This window comes from Syngnathoides biaculeatus, chromosome 12, assembly GCF_019802595.1.
Source record: "Syngnathoides biaculeatus isolate LvHL_M chromosome 12, ASM1980259v1, whole genome shotgun sequence".
Lineage (NCBI taxonomy): Eukaryota > Metazoa > Chordata > Actinopteri > Syngnathiformes > Syngnathidae > Syngnathoides > Syngnathoides biaculeatus.
The window spans coordinates 18092193-18117283 of NC_084651.1; the positions used below are offsets into that span (position 1 = coordinate 18092193).

General features: G+C 40.2%; 1 protein-coding gene across 1 annotated transcript in view; it reads right to left on the reverse strand.

Moving 5' to 3' along the window:
* cdh23 (cadherin-related 23) overlaps positions 1–24363 on the reverse strand; it is a 215694-nt gene extending 191331 nt beyond the window's left edge. The window contains exons 1-3 of the mRNA XM_061836939.1: positions 24273–24363; positions 4431–4521; positions 2952–3026 (exon numbers count right to left, since the gene is read on the reverse strand). Of these exons, the coding sequence (XP_061692923.1) occupies positions 2952–3026; positions 4431–4512 (157 nt within the window). The 5' untranslated portion in view covers positions 4513–4521; positions 24273–24363. The remainder of the gene's footprint in view (positions 1–2951; positions 3027–4430; positions 4522–24272) is intronic.
* Positions 24364–25091: the final 728 nt, after the last annotated feature.

The window sequence follows — 25091 nt, forward strand, 5'->3', positions numbered from 1 at the left end:
TCATGAGGGTCGTGGAAGTGCTGGAGCCGATCCCAGCTGTCATCGGACAGGAAGCGGGGTACATTCTGAACTGGTTTCCAGCCAATCGCAGGGCACACGGAGACAGACAACAGTCTCACTCATAATCACACGTCGGGGCAGTTTAGGGTGTCCAATTACTTTTGCAGGTTTTGGGGATGTGGGAGGAAACCGCAGTGCCCCGAGAAAGTCCAAGCAGGCACGGAATGAACATGCAATCTCCACACAAGCAAGGCCAGGATTTGAACCACGGTCCTCAGAACAGTGAAGTCAAAGCTTTACAGTTGCGCCACATTGCCGCCCCACTCCTATATATTATTATTTTTTTTTATATTCTTGCTCTGATTTAAAAAAAAAAAAATCTGAAATTGTGCATTACTAAACTACTAGTATTTTTTCATTAAGTAGTTTCTTACTCAAGGAAATATTTGGTTGACGACTTTTTAACTTTTGCTTTAGTCATATTATAAACTAACAGTATTCTTGAGTAAACTATTTGACCACCTCTGCTTCTGACACACAGTTGTATACAGTATATTGTGAATATGGGATGCGTCCAATTTATTCCAATTAGTTTTCTGACAAATAAATTGGGGAGGACTGATACATGTGAAACGTACTGTATGTCGACATTTGACTCCAAATTAGTATTTACTTCAACAAAACCATCTATCAGTAGTTTAGGGGAAACATAATAAGCAAGTAATCCACCAAACATACAGCTACCAACAATAGCAGGGTGCTATGGTGATTATTTTACGAGTCCATAAAAGATGCACAATAAATATATTTTGAAAAAGAAAGCTGAGGGATACCAGGGGTCCATTGGAGAGCCATAGTTAAAGAGTAGTGTGCATTCAGTAGCTAAAGCAGGGAACTGGCTGCAGCATGTTCCTTCCTCGGGGCCGCTTGCATCACCATAGTCAATGTTGAATTAGGAATACCACAGATATAATTACATTTACAACCATTTACTAAGTGACAATATGAGCAATTGAGGGAGCAGAAGAGGCAACATACATCTCAGGATAAAACATTTTTGGACTACAATGTTTGTTGATCTCAGCATCATCTTGAAAATCTTGAAAATGATGCTGTAAAAGATTAATTACTGTCATAATATTTGGTCTTGGTAATTTTATTATTAAAACCCTACGCTCTCTTCTGGTATCTTTCCTCTTGGGCTACATATTTAACTATTTTAAAAAAATCACATTTTGTGTACAATCATTCTAAAAACTCAAATTAAATGTCAATAAATCTTCATTAGGAATTAAATTGTGTTTTATATTTTAAATTGTTTGGCATGTTATTGTGTAAATTGCTATAAAAGCAATGTTAATAACATTTGCTATTTGACTTTTTTGTAAGAGGATGTAAATCATCGGTTAATCAGAAGATCAATCGATCTCCTGCAATGGGGAACTTGAAGTTTCTGGTCTTGTTGGTGGAAAAGCCTCTTTTATCACAATTAATGAAATCACCCCCACTGTAATCTTAAATGCTGATTTGACATTTGTATTCTTGCACAGATTTTCCATACAACATTGAGATAAAAAAATGTTTTTAATGTGCCATCTCTTTAAATCAAGAATGAGAACAATCTCAGCCTCGTAACAGCTGTCAGGCTACTGTATTAGTTGCTTGATAGTGAGTTATTTTGTGTTTTCAGTGTGAGGAAAATTATGGCTAGAACATATTACGGCCACTGCTCACATAACACGTCAGCAGTTGCTTCTCTGCTTGTGCATGGCCTCATGTGTTTATGTATTGGAGGGCCTCTTGGACGAGGACATCCGCTGAGCTAATAAACAATAATCTTGACAAACAGTCACTGTCCAATCTCTCAGCCCACCCTCATCATCACACCACTGAAGAATCCATCACAGGCCAGGCCAGGGACATGACTGACAGAGCTTTGGACCACTGGAATGCACTGTGCTGGAGCACAGCCCAGCTGCTAGAGGACACAATGATTCATGGTCAGAGGGCAACCCAAACAGAGCAGTTTGGGAAATAAGCATCACCCCACAACACAGCCCAAGCTTTTATTGATACACATGCTGGAAAAAATGATGGACCCCTGCCAAAACCTCACATTGCTTTAGGGCTACGGTGACGATGATCTACTGTGTGGCTCAGACGGGGACTATGCCCTTCCCAATAAACAGACAAGTAAGATGATGATCTGAGCAAAGGTGTACGGTGTAAAGAGTAGTTGCCGTAATAATGAATATGTGTACTCTCATGAGTAAAGAACAAGTAATTTAAGGTGTTAGCACACAGAATATAAACAACTCACATGCTTCAAATCTGAGAGAACATGGTTTGATAAATAAGACCACTGTCTTATGATGCTGAAAGGCCATGTCACTCCACCCCCCTCCCACCCCAAAAAAACAACAACAACAAAAACACCCTCAGAGATCAATCTAATATAAAAAATTTCCTGGCCTCTGACACAGCAAGAGATGATGAGAAGACGGGCATCACCAAATTGCTCTGTCAATCACCACAGCCAACAGGAAAAACATCAAATAAATGTGAGGAGGAATGGAACCATGTCGTGGAGGAATTTCAGATCCATGCGATGGTTTACCCAAATAGTTTTGGCACAATATATTCAATATAAGAAAATTAAACTCGGCACTAATATTATTGTCTGAAAAATCTAACTACAACAGGACGATATTGCTGGCAGCAGAAATGAAAATCTATTCCTGCTCACAGTACACATAAGAAGATCCAGATAGAAAACAGCTATCGCAATCACTGTCAGTTCTTATTTTGACATTCCATTGCGTTGTATTCTTTCTCAGTTTATGTTCACAATACTCAAAGCAAAGATGACAAAGACTGTTTTACCGTACTTTCTTCAAACAGCATACAGTTGAGGATGATATAGAGCATCGTGACAGCCCACACAAACTCACCAACAGGCATATCTTCGTAGATCAGAAGGTACGTTGAGAAGAAGTAGTTCAGGAAACGTGGCGGCTGGTTGGATCCTACGAGCCAGAGGAAAGCAAAGAATAGTCATTCCCATTATAGAATGGAATTATTTGATGGAAAGGTTGCTTTTTCAACATTTTATCTGGGTTGCTTATTTATCATATAACATAAGAACATTATTGAAGTTTTTTTTAATGTACATTTATGCTCACTAATTAGGTTTCTGAAGAATAAATTGGGAAAGGTTGATGCATGTGAAATAGATGTCTTGACATTTGACTCCAAATTAGTATTTACTTCAACAAAACCATTGATTAGTATTTCAGGGGGAACATAATAAGCAAGTAATCTGATAAACTTATAGCTACCAACCGTAGCAGGTTGCTATAGTGATTATTTTATGAGTTCATAAATGTTAAAGGGGGGCACATATTGCTCTGACTTGTACTTCAGTCTGAAGTAAAGGTAAAAGAGTGAAGAATCATGAGTGACCAAAAACTACATGCAAACACAACGTAAAAAGGGTGAGAGACTCCAGTTATTTAAGAAAAACAGATGAACTCATTGTGCTTGATGGAAACATGTTGTGGCATTCATTTCATAACATTCTCTACCGCTTCAACGCAGCGTGTGATTGGATGCGTCTCCTGCCTGTCACTGTGAGACATTTAGCGTGACTTTACACTATGCACACTTCACTATGTCCGACTCAGACACTCATATGGCACACTCAGCAAGAACACAAAAAGATTCTGAAGAAGTTTGTACCACAATTGCAGACAGGGCAGATGAGGAATAAGTAGAACAGAAAGAAGAAGGAATGTAGAGATGATGAAAGGTGAAACGAATTGCACGGGCTGAAAGCAAAAGGTGTCAAAAAAAAGGTACAAGGAGGCTTTATTTGCGGAGGCACAAGAGAATTATTTCCAACGACTGATCACAAGGAGCTGACAAAGACAATCACTGGCTGGCAAATTTTAATTGCTGTATTGAACAAAAGATGTTCACAGTTCATCTAACTGATATGATTATTCATTCTTAAGGAATATTGCTTTTGCTTGATTTGCTTTCTTGGACAAATTATACACAACAAATTGTAAATCTCAAATTTAGCTGCTCACATGCAGTACTTTAAACAACTTTTTGTTATTACTAATCAGAAACTTCATTGGTTGAAGGAATCAATGGTTATAGTGTAAACTAGAAAGCAAAATGGATGCCTTTTCTTTGGAATTAAAACCAGTGTCTTATTTTTGCTGAATTATAATGCACCCCTTTTCTGAGTCGCTCATCCTCACAAGGGTCGTGGGAGTCCTGTAGCCTATCCCAGTTGTCAATGGGCAGGAGGCAGGGTACGCCCTGAGCTGGTTGCCAGCCAATTGCAAGTCAGCTGAATTATAATATTATACTGTATTAAAATGATTGTATTAATCATAATATTAACAACGAGAACAGCTCACCTTCACAAGCATGTAGAATAAGGAAGGGAAGGATGAGCTTGGCAAATGTCATCCTGCTACCTATAACCACACTCAGTGACATCACCTGGACCTGAAAAATAGAAGCACTCATCATAGTCAAATTACAGATTCAGTTTGCCGCTTCAGTTTCAAATTTCATGTTCTGATGGAAGAGTTGGTGTTGTATGTATGAATTAAAGTTCGATTTATGGCCAAATAAAAACTCATAATGCCTATTGAAGGTTCTTAATGAAGATATTTGCTTCTTTATTCAATCCATTTTGGAAGCCACTTATCCTCACAAGGGTCACGGGAGCCTATCCCAGCTGACTTCAAGTGAAAATCAGACTACACCCGGAACTGGTCGCCAGTCAGTCACAGGCCATCGACACCATCACTAACCGGGAATGAACCCCCCGCTCCGCGCACCAAAGTCAGGCATGTGTACTGCTACACCATCAGTGACTCCTTCTTTGTTCAAAATTATTCAAGAATACTTTCCTTTGTGTAGAGCTAAAAGAACGACAGTATAGGACTATAACTTGAAATGTCATGACCGATGAAATATTATGTGGTTTAATATGTCCTGTCATCTGTGGAAGTAAATCTTTCTGGTGTTTAGTTCTTTCACTTTTTTCTTTAAGTGTTTCATAACAGATCTTGATGTCCAGCACCCTTGTTTGCCTTCTATTTGAAATTTAAATATATTTTTAAAAGTCTATTCCTGCCTTGCCTCGCCTGCTTCACTGCAGTTTAGTCCACCTGCTGTTTTGCCTGCACTCCCCCACAAAAACGCCCTTTTGACAGAATGACAGGAGCAAACGTCGGTCAGATTGCCATCTCCGAGCTCATCATATTAACACTGATATTCTATTTGATGCCTCAATTAAAGTGATGGTAGTTACACAACTCGTGTTATTCCTATTTGTAATGTTTAAAATGTCTTAGTAAACAGATTTGGAAGGCTTGCAAGGCCTTTTGTGATGTCTGTCTCTACGACACATTCTCCCACAAGCACTCACAATCTTCATCTTATTCCTTTTTTTCCCTCTACAATCCAAATATGTCCTTGTGCGGCCTTGCAATAGTGACCAATGTTAAATAGTAGCAATTTAATTTTTGAAGGGTTATCTTTCGAAATTCCTCTAGTCCCTAGTGCCCTCAGTTTTTGGTGATGGTAGCTTTTGAATGCATGGCGCATAGCACTGTTTGTCTCTCCACTTATCTGATTGTAAAATAACAGAATATAGATATGTATTTAAGTACAAAAATGTGTGGCAGTAAAATAAAATGCACATTCTCCTTAATGTTACTCTTTGCTGTCCATTTGTCATGGTGCTTTTAGAGATATTGTGTGGGATTGAATTCTGACAAAGCAGAAAACATTTCCAAGTGAATGTGAAAGAGGTGGAATGAAATCCAAAGTTGTGCTGTGGTAAATGTCTATGTATGTGTGCTTTTAATTGGTCTCTTCCGTTTTATTGGATTTTTCCCATATACTCTAACAATGCATAAAATATCTATACATTGCTTGTTTTCTCCTGAAACTCAAACAAGTAAACAACTGTCCTCTTAAATTAGTTTTCTTTTTTTATTGGGGCCATCGCAAGTGGTCCAAAATTTAATTAATTTCCATCACAATTGTAGACATATGCATTTCATGCCCGACAAAAACAAGTACATGAAAATGTGTGCACTGATATTAAGTAGAGCTGGGTGAAGGTCACTGCAAGCCTGACAAAATTGTGAGGTGTATCTTCCATCCATCCATCACCCATTGTCTGAGACAGTTATCCTCACAAGGGTCATGGGATTTCTAGAGCCAATACCAGCTGTTTTCGGACTGAAGATGGGGTGCATGCTGAACTGGTCTCCAGCCAATCGCAGGGGACGTAGAAACAACCAACCAGTTGCACCCACAATCACACCGAAGGACAATTTTGAGTCTTCCATTAACATGAATTTGCGGGGTGTTGGAGGAGACCGGAAACCCATGCAGGCACGGGGAGAACATGCAAATTCCACACACGGGGTCCTGAGATTTGAACTGCAGTCCTCCAAACTATGAGGCAGATGCCCTAACCAGCCATTCCACCGTACTGCCTATTTTCCATCAATCCATCCATCCATTTTATATACCAATTGTTGACATTAGGGTCACGGTTGAGCTCGAGCCTAACGCAGCTGACTTTGGGCACCTACCAACCACAGTATGCATATAGAAAAACAACCATTCACACCCATATTCATACTTATGGACAATTTATATTCTTCAATTAACCTAACATGCAGGTTTTTTAAATTTAGGAGGAAGCTGGAGTACGCGCAAAAAGCAGACAATTGCTGGCAGACGTGCTAACCACTGTGACATTGTGCTGCCTTCAGTCTATTTTATTTTCACTTAATTAATGGTCTACCCACAAAAGAAAAGTCCATCCAATTCCACATTCCTAATAGTGGTCTAGTCATTTATTACCACACGGTTCAAAGGTGTATCATTCGACTAGCACAGAAAATTGCATTTAGTATTGCTGTAGAATTCACATCTCGGTATCTGTGACAATTCAAGTGGCACATTTGGTAAATACGTACTATAATATAACATTTTCTACACATGTATGCACTGTCTTGTTTCTATTTCGTTGTATTATCTACAGGTATTTAAGCATAGGTGAATCAAATTAAGGCAGATATACCCACAGGTTATGAATGATTAGTGTAAAAACACCATTAAGCCATAACTCTCTTATTAATGTGGCAATTAAAGCCCAAGTGTCATCCCTATAAACATTCTAAAATAGATATTGTAATGAAAAATACATATAACATTATCCACTTCAATGTCCATACGAAAAAATAAATGTGAGCAGAGAGCGTGTCATCCATGCGCAAAGTTGCAGAAGTGTCATTCTACGATATCCAAGTGGTCGCCATATTGGCTGCATCCTCTGGAAGTGACGTCACCCAGACATTTGCCAATGAAAACACGCGGTGCACCCTGTCTATGGGAGAGGAGCACGTCCCTTCTGACACGGAAGCTCTTTTCGAAAAGGACAACACCACAGAACCGAGCAACCATTGCTGCTCATCGCAGCTGGCTGGTGTGGCTTATGACGGAACCAAGCCATACTGCTTTAGGGGGGTAGACGCCGCAGTATGATGAACAACACAGTTAGCCGGGGCGCTTTACTGCGCGCACGTGGCTGAGTGACGCATTCTCGGCTTGGTTCTTCAGAGCCGCCCCTGTACGCAAAGCCCAACGTGCAGCCTTCGCAGAAGCTGTGACCACTGAACGCGGCGCCTCAGCCGGTGTGGCTGATTTTCGGCACCGTGGTGGCATATAATGGAGCCGAGGCATGCTGCTTTTAGAGTGTTGTTCACAGCCACCACAGTACGTGATGAACACTATCAAGCCGCGGCGCATTACTGCGTGCACGAGGCTGAGTGAGACATTGTTGGCTGGGTTCTTCAGACTCCCGCCGTCCGCGCAGCAGCCCAACGCCGTCCGACACACACATCAACATATTTCATACGCGGATCTTTTGTTACGTTATGAGAGACTGATTACGTGGTCCGCACCAAACTATTATTTTTTTAGTAGATGAATACACACCTACCTGTGATTTGGAACCCACGAAGCTCTTGTGGTCTGCACCCGCGCAATTCATTTTTCACAACGAACTGGGTCTCTTTCAAACTTATTAAGGGTAATTTCAATCTCCCGAGTGTTCAAGGAATGTCCAGCAATGTAATGAGCTGGCATTATGGCTAACACGAAGGAGCGAGCTACCTTCCCGGAGGTAAAACTAATGAAAACAAACGAGTTCACTAGGGACGCCGCTGTCCTTTATGTGACTTCCTGCTTCTTCTCGAAAACAAATCTCTTGAGAGGATTTTCATGGCGGGAGTTACAAAAAGCTGTATACGTCAAAATCATGTTTTGTGGTGAAAAAACGCATGGGCCCATATTGGCTGACGTTTTTTCATTAATAACATACTAAAAATCATCCATTTCGTGACACTTGACCTTTAAATAGTGTAGGATAGGAATAAACAGCAAGGTAATTGCTGATGCAAGTTGCTCGCCACTGTGGCGCTGTCCCTCTCAGGTGACAATACTCGATGTATTAAGTCTTCACGTTCCTCCTTCTCTGCCAGGGTCCCTGCTCATCTTGTGCTCACTTCCTTCACCCATAACAGCTTCTTATACCAGCCCCACGTTGCCTTTTGTGTCATTGGTTTTAGTCATTTGTCACTTTCCCTAGCTGTGTTATTCTTTGTGGTTACATCAATAGGTATCACTCTACTGAAATGTAATGCTCGTGTATAATCACTGAATCTTATTAATGTGTTGTGCCTAATAATGTTCGTATTAGTACAATCTGCAGTTGTATACTTTGTTTTATACCCTCATGTAAAAAAAGACAAGAAACAGATTGCTTCAGCGCAATACATCCATCCAATCATTTTCTGAACCACCTATCATCACAAGGATTGCAGGAGTGCTGGAGCCTATTCCAGCTGTCATCGGGCAAGAGGTGGGGTACACCCTGAACTGGTTGCCAGCCAATTACACGGCACATAGAAACAAAAGAACCATTTGCACTCACATTCACACCTTAAGGAAATTTTGAGTCTTCAATGAACCTACCATGCATGTTTTGGGATTGTGGGGGGAAACCAGAGTGCCCAGAGAAAACCCATGGAGGCACGGCAAGAACATGCAAACTCCACACAGGCGGGGTTGCTATAGCCACTCAACCACCGTACCGCCTGACGTGACACAGTCAAAATATTTTTTTCTTCAATTATCATTGACACTTTGATCAGTGATTTCTGTCACTCTCCAGAAGTTATAAAATTGAAACTACTCTGAGGGCTCTAAGCCACACTACTCTGTGAATCTCCAATCTCATCTGATCTTGGAAGCCAAGTACCGTCAGGCCTGGTTAATACTTGGGTGAAAGACCATCTGGGAGTACAAGATGCCGTGAAGTCTGTTGTTAGCTGGCAAGTAGTGTGATCAGGCTCCTTGGGCGTACCCCACTTGTGGCGCAAAGTTACCTAGGATAGGCTCCAGGTCACCCAGGACACTCATGAATACCAATGGTATAGAAAATGGACAGATAGATGTAAACTATTTTGAATGCATGGAATTAAGTTAAATGTAAAGTATTAACCTGTCACACTTGCAGACATGCGTTGTAGTGTGAGCTAAATTCATATTAAATGCTTCTTAATGAGAAGACATATAGCTACCATTGGGCACATTACAGCTTCATTTATCCCCCAGTCTATTTAATGAGTTGTAGTTTTACAACGTATGTAAGGCTAATGTGTGTTTAAGGCTGTATAAATAGCTAAGTAATATGTGGAGCTGCTGGGATATCACCAGAGACATGGCAGTGTTTCTTCAGCCTTATAGCACTCCAACTTATTGATTATGCGCCCATTGTGTCTGATTGGCCTTAACCTCAAAGGTTACTGGAGGAGGTGAGCCTCAGCTGTGAATTATCCCAGCAAAATCAATAATCATTTTCAGTCAGTTTTCTGTTCTCATGAAAAAGCCATCACTCATTAACACAGTGGTCAGAAAATTAACAGACATTTGGCTTTGTCAAATGCGGTGGAGGTGCAGTTCTGTGCTGATGAGCTGCATAATGGTATTTGTCCCACACTCCTGATCTTTTTATCATCAACATAACATGACACTTAAAGGATGACTCAACAAAGCTCATTTGAATGACATGACAAGTCAACATGTTGACATTTAGTGAGCCAATCATGTCCTTCTCCATAAATAAAAAGGTACAATCAAACAGTAAAACAGTACAAAAATGATAACTCAACTAGAATGGTGACTGTAACCTAGTCCACTTATTCCACGGTGACCTTGGAACCTATTGGAGAGCTTCTTTTGAGTAAATGGGTAACATTTTGCCAAAAACAGAAAATAATGTCAACAGTTCTACCAGATGAGCAGATGCTGTCATGTCAGCAACTTAATGCAAGATGAGATGTGGTTTAATTCAAAGATAGGTGAATCTATGTCCCCCTCCACAACGCTAGGTGGCATTGAGGCTCCATCATCCACATTCCATCCATTTTCCGTACCGCTAATCCTCCTTCCGGTCGTGGGCATGCTGGCGCCCATCTGAGCTGTTTCTAGACAAAAGATGGATAACACTCTGAACTGGTTGCCAGACAACCGCAGGGCACATATAAACCAACCATTTGCACTCACCTATTCACATCTATGGGCAATTTTGAGTCTTCAGTTAACCTACCATTCATAGTTTGGGGATGTGCAAAGAAACCAGAGTACCCAGAGAAAAGAACCACATAAGCACAGTGGGAACATGAAAACGCCACACAAGCAAGGCCGGATTTGAACTAGAATCCCAAGAACTGTGAGGCAGATGTGCTAACGAGTTGCCCTCCATGTAATCACGATAATGCACTTTTGACCTCATTGAGCTGTGAAAACGCCATATATTAGATGTAGATGCTACTTTTTGCTGACTGGTACAAGTTGAGCATCTTAAACACATAAATCAACAGCTCTTTACATCTCATGCGTGTGGTAAAGTTTTATCTTTTGCACAAGGGAGGTCTGCCAAGCCTTTGTGGTTTTGATGACACATTAACACAGAGGGGGGAAAAATATATAGAATCCTCCTGGAGTGTGTCAAGACCACCTGTCACTCAATTATTAGATGATGATCAAAGACTGGTATATATATATATATATATATATATATATATATATATATATATATATATATTATTTTTTTTTTTTTTTTAGGATAACTTGGATATTGGAGTGTTTAGAAAAATTTTAAGATGAAGAGCTCATTATCTTAAATATATTCATTGATTATCTTTGTAATGAGTTTGATTAAATATATACACCACTTCCTGTTGCCTTTAATTAGGGAAACATGAGGCATGGTTGAATCTATTGTTTACAGTTTTTGTCAGGGATTAACAAACGTTTTATTCAAATGAGTAGCAAATGCAGTTTTGGTGTTAATACACACTTGGTGAGTGCACCGATATGCATACATTTGAAACTTTTTATAGAAACATAATTTCTGAACTACAGAATATTAAACCTACTTTTCCCACCTCACTACAAATGAAGGCTCCCATCTAAAACCTCTTCTTAATAGATACAAAATTATAAACTCCCTATATGGCTAAGAGACGACATTGCTGCACCATCTACCAAGTCGATTACTGCACTCTCACTTGCAACGCTAGCTTCTGTGATCATGTACACACTGACAGTGAAGCTGTTTAAAACACAGCAGGAGGTGTTGCAGTTTATACAGCACCTGTTGTGATAGTGATGATTTATTAAAATGCTGGCAGTGGCATGTCCCATTCTTCATCATGAAACACTTCATCAAGTCATAGCAAAACATCCCATGCAACAGTGAATTGCCAAAGACAAATGAAGATGTCTAAAGCGTAATGTACAAACCCAATTCCAAAGAAGTTGTGTTAAACAAAAAAACAATACAATGATTTGCAAATTATGTTCAGCCTATATTTAAATAAATGCACGACAAAGACACACGGCTTTAAAGTATTGGCCTCACAGTTCTGAGGACCGGGGTCCAAATCTCAGCCCTGCCTGTGTGGAGTTTGCATGTTATCCCTGCGCGTGCTTGGACTTTTTCTGGGCACTACGGTTTCCTCCCACATCCCAAAAACGTGCATTAATTGGAGACTCTGAATTGCCCCCTAGGTGTGATGGTGAGAGTGACTGTTGTTTGTCTCCATGTTCCCTGCGATTGACTGGTAACCAGTTCAGGGTCTACCCCACCTCCTGCCTGATGACAGCTGGAATAAGTTCCAGCACTCCACGACTATTGTGAGTAAAATCGGCTCAGAAAATGGATGGATGACCACAAAGATAAGATAATGATCAAACGGATACATTTTCTTGTTTTTAGCAAATAATCATTAACTTGGAATTTTATGGCTGCAACATGTTCCAAAAAGCTAGGGCAAGTGGCAAAAAAAAAAAGAGTTGCGGAATGTTCATCAAACACCTGTTTGGTATATTGCAAAGGTGAACAGCCTAATTGGGAATAAGTCGGTGCCAAGATTGGGTATAAAATGTGCTTTCCTGGATTCTCCATTCATTGTGTCATTCAAAAGCATAGATGGGGCAAGGTTGACCTCTTTGCGAATAAGTAAGTGAGAAAATAGTTGAACAGTTTAAAGACAATGTTCCTCAAAGTTCAATAGAAAAGAATTTAGGGATTTCATGATCCATCAAAAGGTTCAGAGAATCTGGAGAAACCACGGCATATATGCAGCAAGGCTGTGAGCCAACATTGAGTAACCATGATGTCATGCGTCAATGCATTCCATACATATGTCCATGCGTAAAGAAAATCACTATATGGGCTCAGGAACTCTTCAGAAAAACAATCTCAGTAAAAACTGTTTGGCACTATATACGTAAGTGAAATTCAAAACTCTAGTATGCAAAGCAAAAGCCATTAATCAACAACACCCAGAAAAACCGTTGGCTTCTCTGGGACCGAGCCGATCTAAAAGGGACTGATGCAAAGTTGAAAAGTATTCTGTGGTCCGACGAGTCCACATTTCGAATTCTTTTGGAAAATTGTGGAGTCCGGGTTACGGGGGCAAAGTTCAAAAGCCACCATCTATGATGGTAAGGGGCTGTGTTAGTGCCAATTCCATGGGTAATTTGCACATCTGTGAAGCCACCATTATTGCTGAAAGATACATAAAGGTTTTGGAGAAACATATACTGCCATCCAAGCAATGGTTTATTCATGGATGCCCCTGCTTACCAAGACAATGCCAAACCACATTCTGTAAGTGCTACAACACTGTGTCTCTGTAGTAAGAGTGTGGATACTACACTGGCTTGACTTCAGTCCAGACCTATCTCCCATTGAAAAAAAAATGTGGTGAATTATGAAGCATAAAATACAACAACAGAGACCCCAGACTGTTGACCAGCTGAAGCTGTATGCCAAGCAAGAATGGGAAAGAATTCCACCTACAAAAGCTTCAACAATTAGTGTTCTCAGTTCCCAAATGTTTATTAAATGTTAAAAGAAAAGCCGATGTAACACAGTGGTTTCGTTTTTGGAACATGTTGCATGTTGGTTAATGATTATTTGCTCAAAACAATAATGTTTATCAGAGTAAACAAATATCTTGTTGTAGTTTATTCAATTAAATATGCATTAAACATCCATCCATTTTCCGAGCTGCTTATCCTCAGCAGGGTCGTAGGAGTGCTGGACCCAATCCCTGCTGTCATTGGGCATGAGGTAGGGTACACCCTGAATTGGTAGCCAGCCAATTGCAGGGCACACAAGGGTAACAGCCACACTCACAGTTACACCTAGGGGCAATTTAGTATCCAATCAATGTATGTTTTTGGGATGCTGGAGGAAACTAGAGTGCTCAGAGAAAACCCTCACAGGCACGGGGGAGGAGATGTAAACTCCACACAGGTGAGACCGGGATTTCAACCCTGGTCCTCAGAACTTTGGGGCAGACCCTCTACCACCTATACACAATACAAAAAAAACTTTAAAGACACCTACAGGTGTACATCATAACTTCCTATGTCCTACCATAGCAACAAGATTTTTACCAACCTCACAACCAACATGCATCCAAAGCAATTTGAGCAAAAAGCAATGGTGCTCTGATAAACGACAAAATCATTTCACTAAAATTGCAGCATTTGAATCTACCATCATGGCAAAGGTTTGATTAGCTGATACTGTATTTTTTCACTGGAGTGTTGCTCAATGTGCTGTTTTTAATGTATTCTCCAAGAACACAAGGACAACCAACATGATTAGTGTATATTTTATGAAAGTTGCTTATTCTACCCAGGTTAACAGGAAAGGTGATGTCTCTCCAAGCTGACTTAGGTGAAAAGTCAGAGTACACTGTTTCTGGCACTAGACAGGAACCCCAGTTAAAACAAAAAGTACTGAGACATCAAGTAATTGCAGTTATAGTCTGGATAAATGTGGACTTGGTACCTTCTTTACACCCATATGTTTCATAAGAACCTCCACTGTGTTGGGATGACAAAATATTTGTATCAAACCTATGCCTTGCTGGCTCTTGATGAACTGTGGCCTAAAATATGCACCACAATATTTCAGTGCATTCTCTCAACAGTCTTAATCCAATTTTCCTTTCAATTTTACCCTTCTGTAAACAAAGACATTCAATGAATCGATAAAGTGGGTTCCATCCTTCAATTTTCACACTCATTTGTGGTTGTCTGCAGAGTCTCTTGTCCCTTGACCAACACATTTTGTAATAAGCTAGGCAGCAAAGGTCCATGTATATCAAAGCAACAACCCAAACTGGCAGTGTCACAGGGCATTCAATAGCCTGTACAAACTCACTCATCTACTTTTGTTTTCCTCAACGTCTGCATGGAATCACAGCTCCCCCATAACAGCCGATGTTTCTTAAAATCCTATTGTAGTCCAAACACACTATTTAGTTGCTCCTCCTCGGCACAGATGACCTATGCATCTCAACACTTTACCTCCCTCCTCATCTAGCGCTGTTGCCCCTTTCATTACACCCTCAATGTCTCTCTCTCTCCCTGTCCTGTATCACCACCAACCATTGCAGCTACTTTTTATGCCAGCATCCCATGTCTGAATAGCAAAAATGAGAATTTGTCACACAGCTTGGCCACTAAATTGCTACTTGCTGGTTTCCCGCGGCAGAAGTTAATTCCATGGTATGGCCGTAGATGGGAATTTTGGAGCGTTAAATGAAATGAAACAATCCCTCTCTTGCTTTATGATGTTTTATTTACTATATTTCAAACATGGACATCCACTTTGTATACACTTCTCATAAGGGTCACAGGTGAGGTATCAACAGCATTTTAGCAAGAGGCAAGGGACAAGCTTGACAGGTTGCAGTTTCAAACAAATCTCAATAAGGTATATAATTAAAAACACTAAAAGTAAAGGACAATCACTACTGATGGTAAAATCAGAATTGATGGTTTGCCTTCAATACCTTTGACTGAGCAGAATAATCTTCCCTGTCTTCCATTCCTTACTAATGTATGTTCTTCAGTTCTCCCTGGTTGCCTTGTCTGATTTGATGACAACACACAGCTGGAATTAGATGCAAGTGTATGTTAAAATGAGAAAATATTGCAAGTGTAGGGGATTGAATTGTGTGGATGTAAGAACCAGTGCAAAAGATGAACTATGCATTATGCAGTATATCTATAAACATGAAAATTTGAATATCATACATCTATTTTCTGAGCCGTTTATCCTCACAAGGGTCGCAGGAGTGCGAGAGCCTATCCCAGCTATCATCGGGCAGGCGGCGGGCTACACCCTGGACTGGTTGCCAGCCAATCGCAAGGCATGTAGAGAAAGTCACACAATAACACATCGCATGTTTGCATATGCTAATGCATGTTTCGGGGATGTGGGAGGAAATCGGAGTGCCCGGAGAAAACCCATTTGGGCACAGGGAGAACATGCAAACTCCACACAGCCAGCGCTGGGATTTGAACCCTAGTTCTTAGAAGTTTGAGGCCAACACTCTAACCAGATGCACCACCAATTTGAATATCATAGAAAAGTTTATTTTCATAATTCTATTGAAAATGTTTAAATATTATAGATCATAGATTCAGGGCCCACAATTTAAGCAATTTCAAGTTGTTTTTTTCTTCTTCTTTACATAATTTGGGCTTCCAGCTCATAAAACTCACAAAATCAGGAATTCCAAAAAATTAATTACTCTGAATAAATTGGATGAGATTTTGCAGGACATTAATGTTTTAAAATAACAGCCACACACTAATAATTTTCTATTACACACAAAACACCTGCACAGGTTTCCACAGGTGTCATTAAATTGCTTCACTTTGGTTCAATTGTCTCAATGTGGAAAAGACTGCAGACTTGACAACTGACCTGAATACCATCATGTACACCTTCAAACCAAAAATGCAAGAATGCAGTTGAGATCCAGAAATAGTGGAATGAGGTAGGAGTCAAAGCTTCATCAACCATCGTATTCAGACATCACCTGTTGGGTTCCTTGGATCGAGTCTGAGACAACATAGGAAGTGTCTCAACTGGGCCAAGGAGAAGGACAGCGCTCTTGGCCAATGGTCCAAGGTCCTCATTTTTGATTAAACTAAAGTGTGCCTTTCGTTCAGGAATCATGGTCAAAGTGTCTGCGGGATGATGGGTGAAGAACAGAACTCAAGTTGCTTGAGGTCCAGTGTGAAAGATCACAGTCATGATTTGGGGTGGATGTCCACTGCAGGTTTGGATAAAATCTGCTTTCATAAATCCAACCCCAGCAGTTTACCAGAGTATTTTAAAGGACTTCATGATTCCTTATGCTGAGAATCTGTATGAGATGCAGATTTCATTTATAGCAGGACCTGGCCCCTGCCCATACACCCAGCAGCTCAAAAGTCTGGTTTGATCCCCATGCCATCCCAGTGCTTGATTGGCCAACCATCTTGCCAGATCTAAACCCCATTGAGAATAGATGGGACGTTATCAAGAGGATAACAAACACCACCAGATGCCAAAATAAAGAAGAACTGACAACAAGCATCAATGAAATCTGGGTCTCCATAACTCCCAGGCAAAAACACTGGCCGATTGGTTCAATGCCATGCTGCATCCCAGCTGTGATAACAGCAAAGGGATTCCCAAAACCAGCATTGAACATCCATACTTTGATTGATTTAATGTTACCCTAATTTCTTTCTTTGCGTTTTCTACAAAAAAAAAAAAAACTAGTATGTGTAAGTAAAGGAATTCTTCAAAATATTCAAATTTTTGTAATTCCTGATTTTCATGGGTGTTGTGAACTGGAAGCCCAAATAATATAAAAATAAGCAAAAAAAAATAGTTGAAAGAACTTAAATTGTGGGCCCCGAATCTATAATTTAAGGACGTTTAACTTTTGAATGGAATTATGGTAATAAATAAACATGGCATTCAAATTTTAGCATCTGTGATGGTATGGGGCTGTGTTAGGGCCAATGGCCAATGTCTTAACTTCATTGGAATTCGGTTATGAGATAGATAGATAGATAGATAGATAGATAGATAGATAGATAGATAGATAGATAGATAGATAGATAGATAGATAGATAGATAGATAGATAGATAGATAGATAGATAGATAGATAGATAGATAGATAGATAGATAGATAGATAGATAGATAGATAGATAGATAGATAGATAGATAGATAGACACTGATGGTGTAGTGGTACACACGCCTGACTTTGGTGTGGGCAGTGGGGAATCGATTCCCACTCAGTGATGGTATTGATATCTGCCCTGTCACTGACTTGCAAGCAGTTCAAGGTGTAGTCCATTTTTCAGCCAAAGCTAGCGGGGATGGGATCCTGCTTGTGAGGATAAGCAGCTTGGACAATTCATATATATATATATGCATATATATATATATATATATATATATATATATATATATATATATATATATATATATATATATATATATATATATATATATATATACACACACAAAACTTTTTAACACTAGTAGTAATTTATAGAAAAAAATATAAGAAAAAATAGAAGAATAAGAAAGAAAAAATATATTATTTTTTATAAATTCAAAAAAATTTAGTAGCAATGCATATTTTGGTATTTTGTACAATCTTAGAAAGGATTCAAATTCCAAAACAACATCCAATATATAATACTTTTAGGATTTTTTTTTTACTTTTATTAAGAAAAAGGCAAACAAGATTTTCTCCATATGAAATATAAATTGAAAGTTGAATAAAAAGAATAGTCATAATCTTTAATCCAATAACAGTGATGGTATGCACATACAGGTTTTCCTCTCCTGCAAAATACATACTGTATATTATTTAAAATCCTGTTTAGGGTTGTATGCAGCTGGACCCTATCTAAGCTGACTTCAAATGGAAGGCATAGTATCCTCAGATTGGTCACTAGTCAATCACAGGCCACAGCTGTAGATGGGGAAAAAAAAAAAAAACATTCACACTCATATTCATTTACACCATCATTGAGTGGGAAGCAAACTCACGCTGCCTGCACAGAAGTCATGTGAGTGAACCACTTCAGCATTGGCAACACCTGCAGAAAAAATCCTCTTGTCGAATAGAAGTAAAGAAAAAAAATGAAAAATCAGCTGGAATGGAGCATAGGGCCATATTCACTTGTGTGCAAAAGAAGAAAAAGGTGTGCCATTGCACGCTCTCCTGGTTGCGTACATTCTCCTATTGATGTGAGTCTCCCATTTATACACCTTCACCCAAGAGACGCACCGGGTGGGGCAACCGTAAAATGTGGTCATTCCCTGTCAAATTTACGATTTCATTCATTCTCATGTCAACTTAAACTTTACTTCTTTGAAATCACATCTGTCAAACTAAGGGTTTAGGGGCCAGATCATGTGTGTGTTAGAACACTATTAAACTAACACTGCTATTGCAAAACATGTTTTGTTACCAAGGCACCTTTTAAAGAAAATTGATTCAAAGTTTGTTTTTGTTCATTTTTTTTACTGCTATCTAATGAGCCAATCATGTTGTGTACACTGTATATGTGATAATGAGACAATCATACAGTTATATGAAGTTCACAATAATAACGGCGCTCTAAAGGAATCCATAATTACTGTGTGGCGTATGACAAAAACATGATTGACATTCCTGTCTTAAGTCAAGCACCATGGGAAAGTCAAACAGCATATCTTATCCAAAGTTTGGTTGCAATTTGATTACATTAAATTACATTACATATTGCAAATTTTGTAAAAAGACACTACCATAATGCTATTGAATGTATATAAACTGCCACGGTCACATTTGTTTTTTTCTTCTCATTTTTTCTCTCTTTCTTTTTTAGCCTAGACAATCGGCATACTGTACACCTACAATAAATTGAAGGAGGTTTATTTGGGAATGGGTCAGCACGTTGGTGTAGCTGTAGTGCTTTGGCCTCACAGTTCTAAGGACTGGAGTTCAAATCCCGGCACCCCCCGTGCCTGCGTGGATTTCCTCCGGGCACTCCAGTTTCCTCCTACATCCCAAAAATGTATTAATTGGAGACTCTAAATTGCCCCTAGGTGTGAATGTGAGTGTGACTGTTGTCTATCTCCATGTCCTCTGTGATTGGCTGGCAACCAGTTCAGGGTGTACCCAGCCTCCTCCTCAATGACAACTGGGATAGGCTCCTGCACTGGATGGATGGATGGATGGATGGATGGATGGATGGATGGATGGATGGATGGATGGATGGATGGATGGATGGATGGATGGATGGATGGATATCTGGGAATGAATGTGACATTAGGGAAGTGCAACAATGGGGCAATGGAAGGGGACTGTACCTTCAGTATATGCGCAGTGTTTGCACATCCATGGTCTCACGGACATTAAATGTATTGAATGATTTCATCTGGACTATGAGGCCATCTTTCAACATGCATTCGGAAATAAACACAATGTTCTGACCAGACTAATTTTACTGAATTTATTTCAGACATCCATTAATCCATCCATTTTCTGAGCTCCTTTCCCTCACGCGGATCACCGAAGTACTGGAGCCAATCCCAGCTGTCATTGGGCAGAAGGTGGGGTACACCCTAAAATGGTAGCAGGGCACATATAAAGAACTATTCGCACTCACATTCAAACCAACAGGCGGTTTAGAGTTCTCAATTGTGTGTGATGTGGGAGAAAACCGGAATGCCTGGAGAAAACCCACTCAGACACGGAGAAAATATGCAAACTCCACACAGGCAAGGCTGGGATTTGAACCCCAAACCTCAGAACTGTGAGGTAGACACTGTAACCAGTTGCTCCACTGTGCTGCCTTATTTAAGACAGAATTTAAGGGAGGGATGTGAATGCAATTTCCTGGATATCAATGACATTCATAAATCTCAGAGGAAAAAAAAATCCACGATTTCTAGGTAGTCTCTAATCTCATTGGTATTGGTATGGCCATATTGTTTCCCAATTTACGAATATGGATAAATCATAAGTGCTGCTATACAGGGTCACTATTGAGCTGGAGCCTATCCCAGTTGACTGTGGACAAAAACCAGGGTATGTACATATCCCATACAGATCACCAGATAATAGCAGGACAAACACAGTACGGTATAGACAAACAATCATTCACACCTATGGGCAATTCAGTTTTCAAATGAACTCAAAAGCATGTTATTTGAAAATGTGGGAGAAAGCCAGAAAGACCCACCTAGGCATGAAAACACAGTGATGCTTTGGAATCTAAGGCAGACATACTCAACACACACCCAACAGTGCCACCCGCAGTGCCCATTATATTGTTAAAGTGTGACTGTCATGAAATGGATGATTTTTGGTATATTATTAATGAAAAACCCACAGCCAATATGGTCCCATGTGTTTTTTCACCACAAAACATGAATTTGAAGTATACAGCTTTTTGTAACTCCCGCCATGAAAATCCTCTCGAGGGATTTGTTTTCGAGAAGAAGCAGGAAGTGACGCAAAGGACAGCGGCGCCCCTAGTGAACTCGTTTGTTTCCATTAGTTTTACTTCCGGGAAGGTAGCTGGTTGTTCCTTCGTGTTAGCCAAAATACCGGCTCATTGCATTGCTGGACATTGCTTGAACACTCGGGAGAATGGAATTACCCTTCATAAATTTGAAAGAGACCCTGTTCGTTGTGAAAAATGGATTGCACGGGTGCAGAGGATGAGAACTTTGTGGGTTCCATATCACAGGTAGGTGTGTATTCAGCTACTAAAAAAAAATAATAGTATGGAGCGGACCACGTAATCGCGTATGAAATGTGTCGATGTGCGCGTCGGACTGCTGCGCGGACGCCGGGGCATCTGAAGAACCCACCCAACAATGTCTCACTCAGCCTCGTGCGCGCAGTAATGCGCCCCGGCTCGATAGTGTTCATCGGGTACTGTGTTGGCTGTGAACAACCCTCTAAAAGCAGCACGCCTTGCTCCATTATATGCCACCATGGTGCCGAAAATAAGCCACAACGGCTGAGGCGCCGCGTTCGGTGGTCACAGCTTCTGCGAAGGCTGCGCGTCGGGCTTTACGACGGGGGACGGCTCTGAACCCACCCGAGAATGCGTCACTCAGTCGTGTGCGCACATAAAGCGCCCCGGCTCGACTGTGTTGCTCAGTACTGTGGTGTCTGTGAACAACCCTGTAAAGCAGCACGGCTCAGGCTCTTTCATAAGCCACACCGGCCGGCTGCGATGAGCCACGATGGCTCATCTCTGCCGCGGAAGTGGATCGGACGGGGATGTGGTTTAACCGTGATCGCATATCATCTGAATATGGCTCGAAACAATTGTGTAATATTGCCCTAAGGGCTCGAAACAATTGTGTAATATTGCCCCAGTAACTTCACTCGGTTGTGTGGTGTTGTCCTTTTCGAAAAGAGCTTTCGTATCAGAAGGGACGTGTTCGTTTCCCATAGTTAGGGTGCACCGCGTGTTATCATTGGTGAATGTCCGGGTGACGTCACGGACAGAGAAGGCAGCCAATATGGCGACCACTTGGATATCGTAGAATGACACTTCTGCAACTTTGCGCATGGATGACGCGCTCTCCGGTCACATTTATTTTTTCATATGGAGACTGATGTAAATAATGTTATATGTATTTTTCATTACAATATCGACTTTAGAAGGTTTATAGGGACGACACATGGGCTTTAAATAAGTTCACTTAATGTTAGAAACACCTTGCTGTGTGAAGCAATGCAGTTATGCTCAAGTGCAAACTGCACTTGCATTGTTTCAAACTCATTAACATTGTAACATTCAGAGATCTCTGATAACGCTAATCAAAAGCACATTTTATTTTTCAAATAGACTTTTGACAGGCATATTCAAACGTCCAAGTGCACCTGATGATGTGTTCGATGACACTTTTCAATATGTTCCTACAGATGCACAACATAACACATAACATGACATAAGCTACAATAGAAAAGATGAAGACCATATTAATGGGTCATGGTCTGATTTAATCAAATACATGTATATACAAGCCAAGTTTATATTTAGAAGCTTTAACACCCTGGCAATCAATGCCGAGCCTTTCCCAAAGGATGAAGGCTCATCAAAACTTCAGCGTGGCAACGGTACAAGGATTATTATAGGCACCATGCCAGCAACCACCACCACAAAATAAACAAGTTTTTCCACATCATGCATCACCTTCTTTTCCTTTTCCCACTCAACAAATATATGCCTCTTCCCATTTGATAACACTGAAATCCTTCCTTGAGCTCACATTGCTGTGCCTCGTCTTCGAGACCTCATAACGCACGGTCCTCTATTCCTTATATTGTGTTCCATTTGAGTCTGTCAGTCACCGTGTCAGATATGGACTCTCCAATTCGAATTTTTTTTTCCCTGATTCTGAATGAATTTCATGAGTGTGATGCTCAATGAGAGTGACACTCAGAGAGGCCAAAAGTCAGACATATGCTCTTAATACATAAGAAATAGGGGAAAGGCTGCAGTTCCATTGTATCGCAATAATAAAACTTTAATTTGTGAATTCAGATGATTGAATGAACTTGTCATATATATGTTTATCATGTCCACATCACTGCCTATCTTATATTTAGTGGAACTATCATATTGATGGAAAAAGCAGGTAGGGACAACATGGGACATGAGTATTTTTCATTTGTAGTAAACCATAAACAAGTTCACTTGTTGTCTACAATCCACAAGTGAATAATCCAATGAAGCATTTTCCCAACTGGAAAAGTTGAATTGCCTATGAAGTCATACCAAATGTGACACTGGAGCTACTGGTTCTTACTCAAGGCCAATAACTGTAAATTAAATATCTGGGAATATTTATGTGACAAATATGTGAACACATATTTATTCATGGGGATTATTTTTATGTCTGCTATATTTCCTATGTCAATGAATATTCATATGATTCAAAAGATTGTTCTAATGGAGTTTGCTGTCATCTACTGTCTCATTGGTGAACATTTCAAAACCTTCATGCAGCACAGTTTTTCCATGTTGTATTAAAAAAAACAGCTTTGAATTGATTTTTTTTCCCTTGCCTTCACTTACATCAGAATTCTTTGGAACAATCAAACGCAACAGTAACTAATGAACGACAGTCATCTGCATTAAAAAAGAACCTGCGTAAAAAAATATAACCACGCCGCCAGTATCATAAGATTAAAATTAGAAACTGTTGAGTAGTAACAATTAAACTGACGTCGCATCGAGTTACAGACGCATAAATAAGTAAATGGATGCAACGCGCTCCCCAGCAGGCACGTCTGAAGTCACCGTGCAGCTACCTGATATAATGTTCACCTGACACCTCTGGCCGCGCATGCGCTCTCATGAACATTTACTCGCGACTTAATTACGAAGCAGACAGTAGCAACAGAAGTTGCTGAAAAACTTTAAATCTACTTTGTCATCCCACTGAACTGACAGGTCATTAAAAAAACAACGTTGAGGAACATCAACTAAGTTGAAAAAAACTGACTTTGGGGCGGGAATTCTACTTTTATAAGTACCAAGGACTCGTTGAACAGATCCCAAGAGTTAGAAAAATGTGCCGTCAAAAGAGTAAGACGTGTTCAAAATCGAACTGAAGAAATGACCACAAATAAATGAATAAAAACCGTGCTCCAACGCAATGGTCTCCCCACCCCACTGGGGAGTCAACCACCATGCAGACTGATGACGATAAGGAGGTGGGCGATAATTAGGCTGAAGTCATTCTCGTATCATCCTACCTTCCTTGTCGGGCTCCGTCTCCGGCTGACAACCTCTAGATTGGATCTCTTGTCCTGCTGTGATGCCTCAGCAAGAATGCGCTCCCCTCTTTTCCTCCCTCTCCCCCTCCCCGCCTGCCTGCCTCTCTACACTATCTCTCCCGCTGCCTTGACTCGATCAGCGTGCACCTCGCCCTGGTCATCACCCACTGCACGCCCCGCCGTGCGGCAATGGAGCCACAAGCCAAAACCACGCATGCTAGATCCTTGTGTGCAGCTCATTACGCAACTTGTCGACCCGCACAGGTGTTGTGCTGTGGAGAAAGTCCCATCAGATGACGCTTATACGAGTCAGCAAAGTCACTGTTCTGCTTGACAGTTTGGGGGGAAACAATGAAATTGTTACAAATTTAGAGCACACAATTAAAAGGTGATTTCCAAATTGAGGATATCACCGTCTTTTGAAATGTGCAATTCTCACGGTTTTAATTTAAAATGGAACATAATGGAAAGTGGAAAAAATGTCATCACAATTTAGACAGCGCCAGAGACAACACACATTACTTTTGTATTACACTTGCTGTTGATGCCTGTGTTGAAGTGATTTTGCATTCGGGATTGAATTGGATCACACTTTACTACTGTATTATTACTACTACTACAACGATGACGACTACTACTACTACTACTACTACTACTACTACTACTACTAATAATAATAATAATAATAATAATAATAATAATAATAATAATAATTGTAGCATCAGTATGTCACTGTAATAGAAGCATCCAGAATAACAATGATCAAACTGTTTCACGTTCAAGATATACTGTACATTG